Source organism: Anguilla rostrata, chromosome 7, assembly GCF_018555375.3.
Source record: "Anguilla rostrata isolate EN2019 chromosome 7, ASM1855537v3, whole genome shotgun sequence".
NCBI lineage: Eukaryota > Metazoa > Chordata > Actinopteri > Anguilliformes > Anguillidae > Anguilla > Anguilla rostrata.
In genome coordinates this window covers 23,041,415-23,060,213 of record NC_057939.1, presented here as the reverse complement: position 1 = coordinate 23,060,213, position 18,799 = coordinate 23,041,415, and the positions used below count along the sequence as shown (strand labels likewise).

General features: G+C 47.0%; 1 protein-coding gene across 1 annotated transcript in view; it reads right to left on the bottom strand.

Annotated features, from left to right (window-relative positions):
* Window positions 1–9,160: 9,160 nt before the first annotated feature.
* rbpjb (recombination signal binding protein for immunoglobulin kappa J region b) overlaps window positions 9,161–18,799 on the bottom strand; it is a 59,367-nt gene continuing 49,728 nt past the window's right edge. Inside the window, exons 5-11 of the mRNA XM_064343824.1 lie at window positions 18,378–18,553; window positions 16,754–16,890; window positions 16,031–16,143; window positions 15,079–15,219; window positions 13,454–13,609; window positions 12,641–12,744; window positions 9,161–12,279 (exon numbers count right to left, since the gene is read on the bottom strand). Coding sequence (XP_064199894.1) covers window positions 11,973–12,279; window positions 12,641–12,744; window positions 13,454–13,609; window positions 15,079–15,219; window positions 16,031–16,143; window positions 16,754–16,890; window positions 18,378–18,553 — 1,134 coding nt within the window. The 3' untranslated portion in view covers window positions 9,161–11,972. The remainder of the gene's footprint in view (window positions 12,280–12,640; window positions 12,745–13,453; window positions 13,610–15,078; window positions 15,220–16,030; window positions 16,144–16,753; window positions 16,891–18,377; window positions 18,554–18,799) is intronic.

Genomic DNA, 18,799 nt, shown 5'->3' with positions numbered 1-18,799 from the left:
CATAACACAGAGGTAGACAGCTGTATCAGACAGTTTCTACCATCTGTGCTGTTTGAACCCCTTCAGAAATAGGGTCCCATTATGGCGGGGCAGGGTGGGGTGGAGTGGGGCAGGAGCGTGTTCCTGTAGAAAGTGACGCAGAGACAGAAGGCAGCTCCAGGGTGACTCAACACTCGTCTGGTTTACTTAATGCAGTCAGTTCTGCTATTAGCTGTGTCTGCTTCCCCAATGAAAGAATCCTCTGACCTGTGAAGAGTTCACATTGATGTCACATCCAGGGTAGTCACACATTCCTTATGAGAAATATTCAAAATTGCAAATAACGTTGCCATGCCAGCTAAGTTGGGGGGCTTCATGAACTCCAAAATAGGTGGAGTTGCCATGTGCTGTCAGAAACCAAGCCTAGTGTTTTTTTTTCATGGAGAGCATGTCCTGATTGGCTCATATCTCGGTGATTGACAGCATATGGTAGCGGCACCCATTTTGGTCAGGAGATTGGTCCCGCAGACTCATTCTCCCATTGCTACAGAACGCTGCCTTGAGTTTTGAGGGTGCGCCAGTTTACATTCTCCAGTGTGGTTTACTTTGGCAGCTACCATGTTGCCATGGAGTTCTGCAGTTCTCATCTACAGCTCCTGAATTTGGGGGGGGGGGGGGGGTTGGGGGAGTTCCTACCTGGCGTGGGTGACTAACAGTTTTAATATCCCTGATGATTCAGGGTCCTGTAGTTTTACACCTTCTTTTCCCTCTTCATCGGATTGAAACTGGCCCCTGCTCTTCGTACATCGGTCAGCCTGGTCCAGCAGTCACCGCTTTGATGGTGCCCAGATCGTGCAAAGTGCTTGAACGGCGCTTTCGAGAGCATTTTGACATTGCCGGTTAGTGGGAAATCTTGGCAAGTGTCATGTAAATAACTGTGGGGAGAAAACGCAGGAGAGAGGTTGAAGCAGTTAGGACAGAGGTTTTCTCTGCCACTGACAGAGGACAGTCTCGGACTGCGCCGTCTCCCCACGTCAGCAAGCTTAGCCCTCTGAAAGCTCTCTCGACGCTAAATGCCTTCTGCCTAACTGCCGTGCGCCCGGTAACAATGTCGCTGTGCTGATCGTGTTGATAGTGCCTGTCGGCTAACGCGCTAAAGCACAAAGCTAAAGTGCATCGATCAACCGGGGTCGTGTTTTGTAAATGTGAAGTTTCTACAGATGTGCAAGTTTTTCGTTTGCTTTTGTATTCTTTGTTTTTGCTGGGCCTTGACCCATTGTGCGCTGTTATGAAAGCGACGTTTGTTCTCTTACCAAAGTAACGTTATCTCTCTCTCTCTCTGGGACATTCTGCACCTGTTCCACCTTCAAAGGGCCGTGTCTGTACAACACGCCAATCACGTCTAATCCTTATCGATTCCAAAAAACGAAGGGCGGCCTAATGTAGCATTTCTTCATCTTTTTATTTCTCTTTTTTTTTTTTACCCCACTACTTAAAAGTATGCTCACTGGGTGTGTAGCCTTGCTTCTTATGACTCAGCAGAATGCTATATTCATATTATTTTCTATTTGAAATTTGAATTTTAATGTCTTAAGTATCTGTCTTGAAAGATGACGTAATAAAATGTATGTCGTACTACTATACATGAATATATATGTATGTTTTGAGAAACCCCGCCCATTTTGTAATTGCTTTTTCCATGAGAATGTAAATGGGAATGGAATGAGGTTGTCTTGGTAACTGTCATGCATTATATAAAAGAAAACCCGAGACAAAAACAATACTAGTTGCCATTAATTATTATGTGGTACTAATTTTCTTGAGCTTCAGTGAATAGGATCCGAGCCGGCAACATGCTCTCAACACGCTCATACAAAGATTGGCTTCAGGCTGTAGGCTATTGAACAAACACAGTATATGTAAGCGACTAAACACTCTTAATGTGTCATTTGTATTCACTTGGGTGGAGGCCAATACAGCTACACGATACCTTCCTATAGTTACGTTCTGCCCTGTTGAAGTGCTTGCACTTACTTTTGTTTGCATAAAAGTAAATGCACCCATAAACTTCGCTTTGATAAGACCAGAAGATTCCTGACCCAAACAGCAGATTGCTTGCTTTGCAATCCTTGATATGATTCGAATCTGGACAGGACGCAATGCTAACATACATAGGCATACACAGGCATACAGCTCTGGAGAAAAATTATGAAACCACATAAAATTTTCAGATTCAGTTTATTGGTATGTGTCTGTGTAAAATCTTTCTACTTTCTTTCGTGAACTGTTTACCACATTTAATTACAAACAAATGTTATTCAGAACAATTATTTGCATAAAATAAAAAAATGGTCAAAATACTAAAAAAATACTAAAAAGGGTTGTTGTACAAAGAATAAAGAAAATGAAATTTATACCTGTAAATATAAAATAAAAATAACAATTTCTTTGCATGGGAAGGGTTGAACAATCAATATTTGGTGGAGTAACCCCAATTCTTTTTTTGTTCAAATATGGGGTGGTCTCTTAATTTTCCAGAGCTGTACTTGTATTCAGTGACACCATGTGACGAGACCCGTCTTATATCCTGACTCCAGGACAAGCGGGTGTCCATGAGACTGTACCGTTTCACAATTTGAATTCCACTCAGCATCTAACTTACCCAACAGTGTTAATAAGCACCAGAGATACACTGCATGGCCAAAAGTATGTGGACACCTGACATCCCACATCTCATCCAAAATTATGGGTATTAATATGGAGTTGGTCCACCCTTCGCTGCTGTAATCTCCTCTATTTCAGGAAGGCTTTATACTAGATATTGGAGGATTTCTGCAGGGATTTGCATCCATTCAGCCAGAATAGCATTAGTGAGGTCACTGATTGGCTGATTAGGGCTGGCTCGCAGTTGGCTTTCCAACTGATCCCAAAAGTGTTGGATGGGTTGAGGTCAGGGCTCTGTGCAGGCCAGTCAAATTTTTCCACAACATTCTCCACAAAACCATTTCTACACGTACCTTGCTGTGTGCCCAGGGGCACTGTCAGGCTGAAACAGGAAATGGCCTTCTCCAAACTGTTGGAGAAGCATAGAATTGTCTTGAATGTGATTTTGTCTTGAATGTAAAATTTGCCTTCACTGGAACTAAAGGGCTAGACCAAGGAGCGTCCAGATACTTTGGTCACAATTATAATTGTCAGGAATCCTGCCTCATATGGTAGTTTGTGGAAGTGCAGCTGAGTATTTCAGTTCAACCCAGGCTTCAGGCTCCAGGCTGTAGTGCAGTAATACCATTATCCAACAGCCTGTTCTTCAACCTAACTGAATGTTGGTGTGGAACGATCAAATCTCAATGCTTTTCATGAATTTGCTGATGTTCTATCTCTGGTTTTAGTACATATTGGACACTGGTCATTGTTTTTGTACCGCCATGATTTTTTTTCCTTCTCTTTAACGTAACTATTATGCAACTTCTTTCACGCTGTATAATCCTTTAAGTCATAAAAACATAACCCAACATTTTGCGGTGTGCCCATGTGTACAGTGGAGCCCATAAACAATGTTTATTTGAATCAAACGGGATTATTCTTAAGCTTTTAACAACCCGGGCCAGAGAGGAACTTCTTAAAAGAGCAAGGAGGTTGCGGCGGCGACAAGACGACGCTGACATTTTCCAGACGCCGGCTCTTTGGTTTATGTCTCCCCGGCACTTAAAATCCTTCCACCTGAACCCCTGCACCCTCCCTGCCCATCTGTAAACTGCGAGCGGCACCTCCACCCAAACAGTCTCTCTCCAGGGATCACTCCATGCCCTCTTAATTCCATTACCGTACCAAGTTAACATATCACTACAGCCTAATTACACCATCATTCTAATTCATCTTTATAAGCTGCAGATTACCTGTATACACACACACACACACACTCACACACACACAAACTTACACACACAATGCTTTTTGGAAGTTGCAGGTTACATTACATACACGCGCACACACACCGCTCTTAGTGACAACTTTCAGTTTACACCATGCACACACACACACACCACTCTTAGCTGTAAAACATACAGTACCGAAGGGCAGTGGGTCCCAAATTGTGGGTAAGGAACTGCTGTGAGGTTGACATAACACAACGTGAAACTATTTACTGTAAGGAAACCACTGGCAAGACCTAATTAAGCACCCAACACACTGCACAAGTGACAATGTGCATGCAGTTGTGTTGATATTTGGGGAAATATTTTTAGTTAAGCAGTAGGCATACATGGGATGAATGGACTGTGAGTCATTAAATATTCAGTGTTCTTTGTACTTCTTTGACTAAATTTAGCAAGGCGCAGGCCTGAAAATGTGTTTGCTAATTAAGTGAATTATGATGTTACGTTTTGGGAACAATAATGTGATGGGTATACTACAAACTGAAAATAGGGCATAGAGTAACTGTATGCCCTTCATCCACACATTAGCTATGGCTGAAAGCTTCACAATGTGAAGGACAGATGGCTATAGGGGAAATGTGTCCCCTACCTCTGAAAGGAGCTCTTCGGGGATCGGTCTACTTTGCGAACATAGGCCACAGGTGCTCTTTGAGGGATAGGGGGACTACAGTCTGCATCATGAATGTAGGCCCCAGATGCTCTTTGGGGGGATAGGGGGACTACGGCCTGCATCATGAATGTAGGCCCCAGATGCTCTTTGGGGGGATAGGGGGGGCTAAAGTCAGCATTATGAATGTAGGTCCTAGGTGCTCTTTGTGGATCAGTGGCCTACAGTCTGCATTGTGAACGTAAACACCAGGTGCTCTTTGGGGATCAGAGGCCTACAGTCTGCATTGTGAACGTAAACCCCAGGTGCTCTTAGGGGATCAGGGGCCTACAGTCTTCATGGTGAGCACAAGCCCCAGGAGGAGGCTGGGCAGTTTGACTGGTGGACTGTAGAGAAAATGGAAGTGGTGGACGGAAACATGCAATTCAGAATGCATCTCAACAGGCATGAAGGACATTGGATCAACTGCAGGAATTTAAAAGAAAAAAATGGAACAAACGGTTTACATTTCACTTTTTATTTCTTGATTTTTTTATTTTTTTGCCAATATTGTAGTTTTTTTTTCTTTTTTTTACTTTAATGTAATATGGAACTGAGCAGGTGCAATATGTACAAAAAACCCTATCGTGTTATCAAAAAACTCCCTCCCCCATCTCCCCACCTCCCCCCCACCCCACCCCTCCTGTCACTGCCCCACCCCCAGTTTCACGTTATTGCTAAAATGTTACAACTGCACAGGTCCTACCTCTCTACAGCCCCCCCTTTCTGAGTACTGAGAACACTACTACACAGACACTTCAGCTTATGTATATAAACACACACAGTGGAGAGAGCTCCATTTTTCATGAGAGCCATCTGCACACACACTGTGGATAGCAGGGATGAGAGAGTGAGGCTTCACCAACCCCGCCGAGGAGGCGGAGCCTCCTTGTGCTGTCAATCGTGAACTCGAAACAAAGCCAGCCTCATCAAGACCCGCCTTTCCACAGGAAAACACTGTGATTGGACCAAACGGGTGAGCTCCGCCCCATTTTTCTAGGGGATTGAATGAAGCCCCGCTCTCCCATCATTGGTGGACAGGACATAAATGCGTTATACACTAGAATGGCTCTACTCGTTTTAAAAAAACAAAAAAAAACCAAAAAAAAAAACAACAATGGTCAAATTATGTGCAGCCAGGTTAAAGTAGGCAACCTGAGTCTTTGCTCCAATGAAGCCGCAGTGTCTGAAGAACATCAGGGGTGTGTTCAGTTTTACAGCTTTACTGCCACGTGTACAAAAGTCTTTTTACAATTTTAGATGTTTTTTTTTTTTTTTTTTAATTTTTTTAAGTTTTCTTTTCCTGTTTTCTGTGGACATACGTTTGCTCACAAAAGGCTTGAAAAGAAAGTTTGGTGAGAAACGAAGACAGCAGTTAGTAACTATCTGTTGGAGAACTCTTCCACATCAGTGGTTAGCCGCTTTTTTTTTTTTTTCCTGACTCGTTCCAACCGCCACGCGATTTTGGATCTTATTTAGCCGCTGGTCAAGCCGAATGAAAGCCGGTCAGCTCCTGTCAGGGGGGTGTATTACAGAGCAGCTATCTGGAGGTCTGACAGAACTTTCCGCCAATCAAGCACATATTACATCTATGGTTGAGAAACGGCCCGAGAGCAGTCCCTTTGGAGCAGAGATCTCATCCCCTTGGAAAACACAGTGAAGAGAGCGAGTGAAAGAGAGGGGGGAGAGAGAGAGACAGATAAAAACATGAGGAAGAAAGAGTGAGGTTAGGACAGACAGGGTAAGAATGTGAATGGGGCAGTGAGGGCAGTGTGGGAGAAGGGGTGTGAGGGGGAAAGAAGAGAGAGAGAGTGAGAGAGAGTTAGTGCTGGGTTACACAGACAGCCAATGGTCTTGGTAAAAGTGAGATGGGCCTGCTGGTACTGCAGTCTCTAAAGACGGCCCCCTCTCTCGCTTCTGTTCACTGAGCAGTGCAGGGAAAACTATGTTAAAACAACAGTAATTTGGCAGAGTAGAGCATACACATTTTGATCAGAGCTCATAAAAATGAAAGTAAAAAGAAAAACAGCTGCTTTTGGAAGTAACAAAAAACGAATGAAAGAAACAAAATGAAACCTGCTGAAGCATATTAGAAAAAGCATCATTTACAAACACAAAAAAAAAAACCTAACCCAAAACACAAGTAGAAAGTCTTTGTTCTGTCAGCTTTGTCACCATGTCATCAGATAGTTAAGAAAGGTCTGTAACATTGTTATACCTCCCTCCCCCCTTGAACCCCACCCTCCCTCCCTCCCGGAACCCACCCACCCTCACCCCACGCCCCCGCCCACACCCACCCCCACCCCCCTGCCCCATCCAAGCCACTTCCAAACTGAGTGAAATATACACAGGCTGGTAGAAAGCTACTATCGGTACTTTGGACCATGGTGCTGCCCCGGACTAGTCCAGCACCCCGCCTTAAGGTCGTTGTGCCCCGCCCGCCCGCCCTGCCCCACCTCCTCAACCCCACCCCCCCTTCCCCCACAGTGTCATGTAAACAGTCAAACCAGTTAAGATTGTCAATCAGATATGTCAGAAAACATTTCTTCCCCCCATTACTCCCAAAACAGGTGTGGTTTCAATATTGCCCACCCCCCTTCCCCAATCCTCCTGCCCCCCGACCCCACCCCCAGCCCCAACCCTTAGAATAATCCCCTTACGAACACCACCCTCACCCCTAGCGTTCAAAGTGGAAACAGAGAAAACGCGCCGAACAGGAAACGGAAGAAATTACGAGCTGAACATCTCAGACCTCCGGGGTGAAGGGGACTTAAGACCAGCCCGGCGTTATTCACGGGGCAGAGGAAGTTAGCGACGAGGACGCCGATGCGTCCAGAGACAGCCGCGCCATCGCGCTGACAATACAACCCACAGGAGGAAAGGAGAGAGGAGAGCTAGACTGCCCAACCCCGTTCCAGGAGATCTGCCGTCCTGTAGGTCTTCATTTCAACCATAATTTTGCACGCCTGGTTCTAATAATTAGCAGCTCAAAATCTCGAAACCTCTAGCTGTAGAATGAGGTGTGCTGCCTTAGGGTTGGGGTGAAAACCAACAGGACGGCAGATCCCCAGAAACAGGGTTGGGCAGCCCTGGGCTGCAGAAAGGCCTGGTCCTCCAATCCCCTCTCTCCTTTCACTTATTTTTTTCCCTCAAAAACCGGAACATTCCACTCTTGATATTCGCATAGCTCAACGCAAAGGCTACGAAACACAGGCTCATCCACAGCCCCTTCCGGGGGGGGGGGGGGTTACGCACGTCACCATGGCAACCGGGCCAACGAGGCAGCAGGGGCTTAATGCACTTATTTTGTTGGGACATAACACACAAGTGGGTAAACATCATCAACAATAATTTAAAAAAATACAATATTATACCGCGTAATGGGGATATACATGGATGAAGTTCAAAATACGAAAAATAAAATCCCTCAAATTGTTTCTCTTCTTCCCGCCCTTCTTTTAACAAAAGGAGGAAAATTTTACAAATCACAAAGCAACCCTTTTTTCGCTCAATAATGGTAGGTTCTCAAAAATGTAAAGGAGTATAAAAAAAAATAAAAATTAAAAAAAACAATTCTGCAGACATTCAAATTACAGTATTAGTTATTCTTGCGAGTGTACACACTTCTATTATGATCATACCAATGTATTGCCTTTTTTACGGAGTACACCCTGCTGTAAAGCCACTGTTTGGATAATGTAGGAAGACAGCGCAGAATCGAGGTCATCTACCATCTACACTTTAAAACCACTGAACACACAGAGATCCACCTGCGAGGATAGATGAAACGGACACAGAGGACCTCGACTGGAAGGCCTGACAGTGTTCTGTCCTTTACGCCCAAAAAGCAGACAGGCGAGCAAGATGCCCGTACTGCGACACAAAGAGACTTGACTTGACCTATGTTTCTTTGCATTATATATATATATATATTATATATATATATATATATATATATATATATATATATATATACAGCTGTTTGTTCAGAACTGCCAAATTTAGAAAATACAACTGTCATTTTCCAGTGAAACAGCCCCGTTTGTAAAGTCAACATCCCCTTTCAGACAGAGTGAAGCCACGACAGACACAGGTAAAGTAGCTATTCTTTAGCTAAACACTGTACATATAACCTCCTAGTCTTTAACGTGAAAAGCACAATTTACAGGCTACAGGCCACTCAAGAGTAAGGGTGACTTATCTTCACACTACCGAGTGCCAAAAAAACATACGTAATTCAATTAATAATACAAAATAATGATAATAATCATAATAACAACATTATTCATGATGAAATGGATGAAGTATTTGGACAGCTCATGTAATTGACAAACAAAGGACAGTTAGATGCCTAAAGCAAACGGTTATTTATTTCGAGGCGAGTCGCTAGAAGGCTAATCATTTAACGATGGGGGGGGCAGTGTTAGCCGCAGCGTGGGGGCACAGCGGTCTTAACCTGGTCTTCCCCACGCGGTCACCCCTTCCCCAGGGGAGGGGGGGGGAAACCAGTGGTGGGGTCGTTCCAGCATTTGCCGCACAGTGGTCGCTTCCAGTTCACAAATAAAACGAACAAACAAAAAACCAAAAAAAAAAAAAAAAAAACAGACGGAAAAAAAAGCCTCGCTCACAACAAACGGCAACATTTCAACTGCAAGGTCAACTCTGACGGATGAGACGCACACAGCTGAAGAAGGTGCTTCTGGGATCTTGAGTATTAAAACCCAGACTGACTGACTGGCGCGTCATGTGACCATTCGCTGGTACCCGGCAGAACCAGATTTACCCCTCACTGGGTCTGGTGAAGCCATTTTAACTTCCTGCACCGGTGCCAGTGAAGAGACACACACTCGCAGCCCGTGTACGAATCCCATTTTAACAACCCCGGACCTCAGAACACACAACGGTGTCAGGACAAATAAGTGCGGCGTACAGTTCCTAACATTGTAACAGCAGGTTGAAATCGTGTGATAAAGCACCAATACGTTTTCCGAAAGGTTATCATTTTTTATCTGCAAACGTGTTGCAACATACGAGTAAGATAAGTGCTGGTGAACAGATTTCGTTTAGTTTTTTTTCCCCCAAAACTGATAATGTGATAAAAAAGCTTTTTCCAGCATTAGCTAATGTTTACTTCACTTGCAAATAATTGTTGATTTTAGCTAGTAAAAAAACATGGCTTAGCAGCCACGGTACTGACTCATGCAGGCTAACACGTGGGAGAGGAAGGCCGTCATCTTCAGAAAAGACTGAAATAACCTCCCGGATTCGCTTGTGCAGCTTTGCAGCTCCGTTTCATCTCTGGGGTAAGGAAGTGACCTCACAGTTAGGCAGCGGGCGGCCAATGGAACATTCCCTTCTTTAACAGTGACACGGAGGAACTTTAGTGTCGGCCACACTTATTGGTCCAGACGACTGTAACCCAGCGCACCCGCACGGTGCGCGCGTGTAACAGGGCTTAACGTGGTACGCGCGTTCGCAAAAAGAAAAGGTAACGTCACTCTCTGGAGTCAGTGCTCTGCGCTTGTTTGGTCTCCTGGGTCAGGGCCCCTGTTCTTTTGGTTTAGAGGGCAGAACGTCTTTTTTTATTTTTTATTTTTTTCAAAGGACGCGTGCTCAGCGGTTGCAAAACATTTTACCGGTTTAACCTGTACGGCAAGATTTGGCGCCATGGAAGGGTAGCGGGAAAGAAGGGGAAAAACGCACGTGGCGGCTTTTCAAGCGATACATTTCAGCAGATCTTCATACACCAATGTAACAATGCAACAGTTTTTAAAAACGTGTAAGTAACCTGTTAAAAAAAAAACGAAAAGGCAAAAACAGTGAAGAGCAAACTGGCTGTAGGCAACGATAAAAATAAAACAAACATTTAGAAAAAAAAAAAAAAACACACTTGACACAGAGGTCGCAGTAAGGCCACATCCCACTGAACTGTCAGTCTAAATCTGAAAGCGTTCAGTGATTCGTTCTCTTTAAAGAAAGGGCGGGGTTACGGTGATGACGGCAAACCTGGAAGACAAAAATGACCAGGAGAAGATGCAACCTTATTGACAGCCGTAGTTCAGACTCGAGAGCTGGCCTAAAACCAGATAATTACAGTGATGAAAGCAATTTTGCGAAAACGTCGAGATATTAGATATGCCGAACGAACCTGACAGTTTCGCATTTGGGTGATACACTGATAAACTCTCCTCTATCTTATATCTCCTCTAGCTCCGCTACCTTATAGCTACTAATACCTCCTCTACAGTTTTTCACACAATGCCAGAATGTTTTGACTGAACGTTGTTTTTTTTGTTTGTTTGTTTTTTTTGTTGTTTGTTTTGTTTAACTCGTATAAGAACTCTAGCACTTCAAAATGGAAGAATGGTCACAAATCGCTATGGCTCCTTTTTTCGCGATACATTATTTTTGTTTTTAAAGGAAACTTAGCGCACATCGGGTATTGCAGGCAAGGCAGAGGTGTTGCTTAAAGCTTTTCTTTTTAAAGACTTCATATAAATGAACAATAAAAAAGGCCCTCTGAGCTTCTCCCAAATGGAAATTAAACACCTTCGGTCTTAAAAAAAAAACAAACCAAAACAAAAAAAAAAACTTAGTCATAATCGAAATTTGCTTTTAAAAAAAATGAAACAAGATACTTTAAAATGAAAAAGTTCCGTACAAAAATGAAGGGTTTTTTTTTTTTTGTCGGAAGAGTAAGGTAGCTATAATATACAAGCCAGGTCGGGATGGAGACCCAAGGCATACTTCAGAGCCCAAGCTCAGAGGAAAAATAGAAACTATTTGGTAACAAAAGTGTACTTACTATGTTTAATACAAAAAAAGGTATGGAGAAAATGTACCTTTACTAAAGCTTATACAATATCCTTGGTCCATAAAAACTATGTTATTATCACGTTTTATATGCATTTATCTAACTCCTCAGTTCCACCCACACAGTAATACATCTCGCCCCTTTACAGAAAACATACAAACAATCAAAAAGAAAACGATAAAAAGAGGAAAAAAAAAACGAACCAAGAAGAAAAAAAAAATAAGAAAAAAATAAAAAGCGAAAAAATAGACTTTTCTTTGAATAAAGTTTTATACATGGCTGATGTATCATTGTTGTGGTCTCTCTTTCTCCAGCCTGTTGTCCACGGTAACGCTCTGGGGGAGGGGGGGGCGGGGGTCAGACAAATGAAACCCCACCCCCCCCCCCAAGCCGCCCAAAAATTTCTGCGAAAGACCCGGACAAGGCATGTCCCTTGAGAAACCACAAGAGGGCGCCGAAGGCAGATCCCAGTTCTTTTCTCGCTCCGTCACCTCTCTTTCTCTCTCTCTCTCTCTCTCTCTCTCTGGTTGTTGTCGCCGTTTGTCGTTTGTGTCTGGCCGCGGCCGCTGAGTCCGTTCAGTCTTTGCGCCGGCCGTTAGGACACCACGGCGGCCGCGGCGGCGGAGGACGACGTGACGCTGGCGGGGTTGGCGGCGCCGGCGGCGCCCGCGTAGCCGCCGGGCTCGGCGTTGGACCCGCCGGTCCGCAGGATGGCGCCGGCCGCCGAGCAGTGCGGCCTGGGACCCGGCTCCGGCGTGTAGGTGAACGTCAGGGTGGTGGAGTAGATGACCCCGTCGTTCCGCACCAGCGTCACGGGCACCTGCACCGGCTGCCGCACCCACCGCCAGCCCTCGCGGAAGGCCGAGATGTCCGGGACCACGCACAGCATGCTCTCCGCACACCTGGGGGGTGGGGGGGGCACACGGGGGATGGGCTCGCTTTAGGGGCCAGATTCAATCGGGACAAATCTTTTAAGATGGACGCCTCTCCATTGGAGGAACCAACTGCCCACGGTGGTCAGGACAGCAGAATCGTTCTGACGGAGACTGAAGCCTTCACAGACTGAATCTTGGTTCCCCTCCCACCCCTACCGTTGTGCTAACGTAGGTTATGGCACTTCCATGGCTCTGGGTTATGATGTTTTTTATCATTGTGAGTTAGATATGTAACCTGTATTGACGATTTGTGGTTGGCATTAGTGCTCGCTCGTGTAGAGCTGTTGTAAGCCAGGTGGGGCCTAACAGCAGGAGTGGTTGCGCTTACCTGTACATGGTTTCAGCCTCAACGTCACCGAACCAAACTCGGAGATTTGGAGTGAAGTTCTGCCCAGTTAGTTCCAGCATGGCCACGTCCCCTCCACCGTTCAGCTGAGAGAGAGGGATGGAGGGAGAGAGAAGAAGAGGGCAGGGGAGGGAGAGAGAAGGAGAGGTGGAGAGGGAGGGAGAAAGAGAGGGTGGGGGGAAGGACGGACAAAGAGGGAGAGGAAGTTGGAGACAGGGAGAGGGGGTGAGAGAGAAGGAGAGAAGAGGAAAGGAGAGAGAGTGGAACAGGGAGGGAAGGAGAGAAAGAGTGAGGGAGAGAGGGAGGGAGAGGGAGATATAGGGACAGTAAAACACTGCACGCTGAAACTGTTCATCGCAATATGTAGCTTATGACAGAAGGAAAACCACAAAATGCAAAAGTCGTATCTCAACTAAAATGCACTCAAATGTAAAAGCCAAATATAAAACTAAATCACAAATAAAACCATGGCTGTTTGTGAATCTAATTAGTGTTCTTTTCTCTAGCGGACTCTAATTTTAGCAGGTCTGGTGTTCTTAATTTCCCCTGGTGCTGTACGGTACGCACAGAACGATGCCTGAAATAAACCCAGAAGGGACTAATTAAGAACAAAACAAGTATTAATTAGGACTGAGGAATTTTTTGTAAAAATAACATAACAGCGGCACTCTGAGAATTCCTTGCTTGAACAGGCCGGGTTTGTGCCGGTCTCTGTGGCTGAAGCAGAAGGCCCCGGGGAGGAAGGTTTAAATCAGGCTTTTTCCCTGGCGGTAGGGCCGGGGCAGCCCGGGTTACCTGTAAGCTCTCGACGACGGGGACAGGCGTGACGGGGGCCTGGACCGGGCCCATACCCTCGTAGAAGGTGTACTCCGCCTTGTCCGTGCTGATGATCGTCCACGAGGCGCCGTCGTTAATCATCTCTTTGTTTGGTTCTTTTGGGCATGGAGTGGCCTGAAACGGCAGCCGCAACCAGTCAGAACCTGAACTTTTATTCAGCTTTATTTCACCAGGCAAGTCATTAAGAACAAATTCTTATTTACAATGGCGGCCTGAACGCGGCAGCCAATCAGAGCCTGAACACGGCAGCCAATCAAGAATCTTAACACGAAAGCCAATCAGATGCTGAACGCGGCAGTCAATCAGAACCTGAACATGGGAGCCAATCAGAACCTGAACGCGACAGCCGATGAGAACCTGAACGTGACAGCCAGTCAGAACCTGAACACAGCAGCCAATAATAACAAAAGCACGGCAACCAATCAGAACCTGAACACGGCAGCCAATCAGAACCTAAATATTGCAGCCAATCAGAACCTGAACACAGCAGCCAATCAGAACCTGAACACGGCAGCCAATCAGTAGAAGGATACGGTAACTCTAAATCGCTGAATGCTAAGCAAGTTTTGAACCTGGTGAAAAGGTATAGTCGCTCTGCATGAATAACTGATCTCAGTTAAGAAAGAGGGGCCTTTCTATACAATGGTGTAGTAGGCTGGACTGCTGTAATCACACCATCCAATTAAAATCCAGTCAAAAGGCAGGGCTATGCGTGTGCTCGTCTGCACTCTCCTAAAGTGGCAAGGAAGGTTTCAGCAATAAGAGCAGCTGGTGAATATGATTGGCCATTACAAACCGGGAGAGCAAATCACAGGCCTGAGAGTGGCTCACATGTTCGGTCAATTACGCAACTGTAATCTGAGAAGAAAAAAATGGAAAGCGGCACAGAAAAATGTCAGAGAACAGCGTCCTTCCCCGTCTTCAATTCTGCACAGTCAAACTTCTCGCCGAGTGCACGCTCCCCACCGGATCTGAAACGGGGGCTCGGCGGCGCCCTCTCTGCGCTTCCGCCAGATACGATCGCCCCGCTTTACCATGCGGGGGGGGAGAGATGGACAGATACCCGCCGTCGGGTCACCAGCGGGCGGACGAGCTTCCCCGCGCTCGCAAATTCGTTTACAGGCAGAATGATTGACGGCGCTGCGTCCCCTATCAAGATGTTCAGGACCGGAGTCTCCCTCCCCCTCCGCCCTTCCTCTGGCCGACCAGCGGAGCGTGGCGTCCGCCCGACCGCCATTACAAAAAAAACCCCTCAACTCTCCCGGGCTCAGGCCAAAGTCCTCTGTCTCCAAGAGAGCAGAACAACAGATTAAAAACCCAGTCTTTCTCCTGGGGGGTGAAATAATCAACTGAGTTATCAACTCAGGAGCTCAGATGAGGAAACAGCACAAAAAAACAACCAATAAGAAGCCAGCAAGTAAAGCGCTGATAAAGCACATGAAGGGGAACGTGATGCATCATCTCAACATTACAACAGCGTGACATCATTCTCATTCGATTCAAAGGCGGCGCGTCACGAATGCGTTCGGTTAACTGAGGCAGAGGGGGGGGTCTGGGCTTTTTTACTGCGACGCGGGCCTCACCTGAAATTGGATTATCCTCTCCTGGGAAAGGCACAGGTACATGCGCTCCGTGTCCTTCAGGTAGAAGGCGCACTTGTGGAGCTGGGACACGGGGTCGTCCGCGTCCAGCAGGGCCGTCTGCTTGTCCACCTTGCGGATTATCTGCGGGTCGGAGAAACGTCACAAGGAGGGGGGGGGGGGGGGGAGACGTTGAGGATTGAGAGCCGGCTTCGATTACGGGCGACGGGGGGCTCGAAAGAGAGAGGGGAGCGGGGCGAGGTTTATCTGCCGGGGCGGGCGGGCGGGCGGGCGGGCGGGCGGGCCGGTGATTAATCGGCCGCCGGGCCCGGCGCGACGCGTCACAGATAAAACTGATCATCCGTTTAGGGATGATGGATGGGAGCTCCCCTCAGATGCAAAGGGGTCTGTGAGCGCATGCGCGCAGGGCCTAAACAAGAGCCACCATTTCTGTTCACCCAACCACTGACACTGCGGAAGTCCCAGCTAATGCATTTACATAGTACAATTCACACAAGACATTATTGAGAGAGAGAGATAGAAAGGGGAGAAAGAGAGAGAGAGAGACAGAAAGAGAGGGAGATAGAGATCATTAGAGCTGCACGATTCATCAGATTGCATTTTTTAAGAGTAGCAAGAATAAACACCGCCGTGTAGCATATCGGCGATCTTTCATCTTTTTTCTTTAACTGTCCCTTACGCAGTAGTAAACAACCAAATATCAGAGGCCGTGAACTGCTTTGGGGAAAAAAAACATCATGGCCCATATCTACTGGGTGTCGATAAGAATCTTTAAAAACTGCAATTAGCCAGATCGTGCAGCTCTAGTGACCCAATACGAGGCTCGATACTGGAAGAAACCCACAAAACAGACACTGAAATGAAAAAGCCAACTCTAGAGAGAGAGAGAGAGAGAGTGGTGGGGAGGGGAAGTGAAGCAGAGCGGGACCAGTACCAGTCTCGGAAGGGCCATCCCGGTCACGGAGCACACCAGCTTGACGGTCTGGCCGTAGTGGATGTAGCCGTCGCGCACGGTGAACTCCTCGCCCTCCGACTCCTCGTCGTCCACTGGGGAAACACGCGCGCGTCAGAGGGGGCGGGGCCGCGCCGGGCGACGCCACCGCACGCTACGGGAGACTCGTCTCCCCGGGTAACGCCGGCGGCCATTTTGTGTGGCGGTATTGTCGGAGCACGGCCGCAGTGCCTGAGCGCCCTGCGGTCGGCCCGCAGTGCAGCGCTGTTGTAACGCATGCCGGTCAGGCGGTTCCCTGGCACAATAAGGAAGTCTGCACAGGCAGCACAGGGTTCTCACTCGTTAAACACTTTCCAGAGTTCGTACAGCTGCAAGCAATGTGGCAGCACCCTGTGTACAGTTCTAAAAAGAAAGGTTTTTAATGTGACACTTGTGAGCTTGTGTACTTTGAGGGACCATAGGCGGGGAGTGGTGATGCGTTAGTGTGTGTGGGGTGTGTGTTTGGGGGGGGGGGTTATTTCTGTGCGTTGGCGCGGCTGGCCGGGCAGGCAGTGAAGAGCAGGGTTTGGGACGAGGTGTGAGGCGCATGATTCGGGTGGGCGTGTAAAGCGCAGGGTTCGGGACGGGGGGTGCGGTTTGGGGTGCGGTGCGTGCGGGGTGCACGGTTCGGGTGGGGGGTGCGGAGCGCTCGGGCGGTGCACTCACGGAGGTGGATGTAGAAGGCCCCCCACTGCTGGGAGCTGGCGTGGAAGTTGCCCCCCTCCACGTGCAGGTAGCGGGTGCTGACGGTCTGAGAGCGAAGTCGGTTAAAAAGAGCCACCTTCGTCCCCGATGCAATGCACGGACGAGGGGAGGCGATGAGGGGGGGGAGAGGAGGGTCGGGAGGGGGAGGGGTTGGAGGTGGGATGGGGGGGGAGGGGGGGGGGGGGAGAGAGAGGGGGTGAGAGGAGGGGATGTAGAAGGAGGGAGCGGCGGAGAGAGTAGTAAGAGAGGTAGGAGGTGGACGGCGAGAGCGAAGGGAAAAAGAGCACGTCCGAGCAAGAGAGAGAGAGAGAGGAGAGAGAGAGGGAGAGAGAGAGAGAGAGAGAAAGAGAGAGAGAGAGGGAGAGAGAGAGAGAGAAAGAGAGAGGGAGGGAGAGAGAGAGTGAGTGAGAGGGAGAGAGAGACAGAGAGAATAATCACACATACAGCATGTGTATGCTTATCGTAACAATCTCCTCTGTATACATACATACAAACATACGTGGCTGCTCATGTGAATGGCAAAGGTGAAGCAAAGCTAACTCATATTACATCTAATGAAAAAATCAAAAAGATTCCTTTGGTTGTTGAGCGAAATGAAAGCTTTTCATAGGCACCCTGTGTATTGTCCGGTTTAATCATTAACCACTCCCAGGAGAGCTGGGCTTACTTCAGGGAGATTAACAGGTCATTTTTATCCAAAGGCACACAAGCCTCAAATGCAACACAAGTTCAAACCGCCAGATAAGAAGACGGCTAAATGTGTCACAATAAAAAAAGAGAGTGAACATAAATACACTGTAAATAATATGTCTGAGGCTAATGCTATTTTTTGCCCACAACGCGGGCTGAAGTTCTTGGGATGTTACAGTTTTGAACTACAGCGCCCTCTAGCAGGACGGAGTAGAACTTTACCCACAGGACCTGACACTCCACTGCATACAAGTTTTTCCTTTGTGTTTTCATTTCGATTGTGAGGAAAGTGGTTCCACATGCTCGTGTCTAATGTTTGGAAACATTGGGCAACTCCTGTCAAGCTAATCACTGCAGCTGGAAGCCTTGTATCCATACAAAACATAATAAAACGTAACATAACAAAACAACATAATGACGAGAACAGGCCATTCAGCCCAACAATGCTCACCATTTTCCAACCACTGAAGTGTACCTAGTGCTTGGTTTATCTACGAACTACATAGCATCTAGTACCGCATCAAGCCTGGTCTTCAAAACCCTCAGAGTTTCTGCTTGTACTACATGACCTGGCAAGCTATTCCACACAGCGACTACTCTCTGCGTGAAAATGCTTCCTAACGTCTGTGCGGAATTTACTTTTTGTTCATTTCCATTTATGTCCCCTCGTTCTACTAACAGAACTCAACCTGAAGGACCTCTCATAGTTCACTTTGTCAATCCCTTTTATGAACCTTTCTTGTGTCCTTCCTTTTAACCCATGGGAATCAGACCATAAAAGCAGGAATGCTTACAATTAGCATTGAACTCATGGAACAATAAAACAGGGGATACATACAGTGTTGCATGAAACAGACTTTAAAATGGGATTTGGGGGGGGGCGGGGGCGTACTTACGGTCTGCGTTTTTCAGGGACTGTTTCTTTTTGGAAGGTTTGGAGATGACCTTGATCCTCTTGCTGAGGAAGACGCCGATGTCGGCGCTGTTGCCGTAGAACATCTTGACGGACAGCATGAAGTGTTTTCTCTTGTCTGAGTCCGATATGTACAAAGTTTTGGCTGTGCAATAGTTCTGCAGAGGAGGGGAAAGGGAGGCCTAGCGATTAGCCTTAGCCGCAGCCACACGCCACACACATTACATCACAGTTATTTAGCAGACGCACTTATCCACAGTTACACAACTTTTTACATAGCATTTACATTGAATCCAATTATACAGCTGGACTTATACTGAAGCAATGCAGGTTAAGTACCTGGCACAACAGCAGTATCCTACCTGGGAATCGAACCTGCGACCTTTAGGTTACAAGACCAGTCC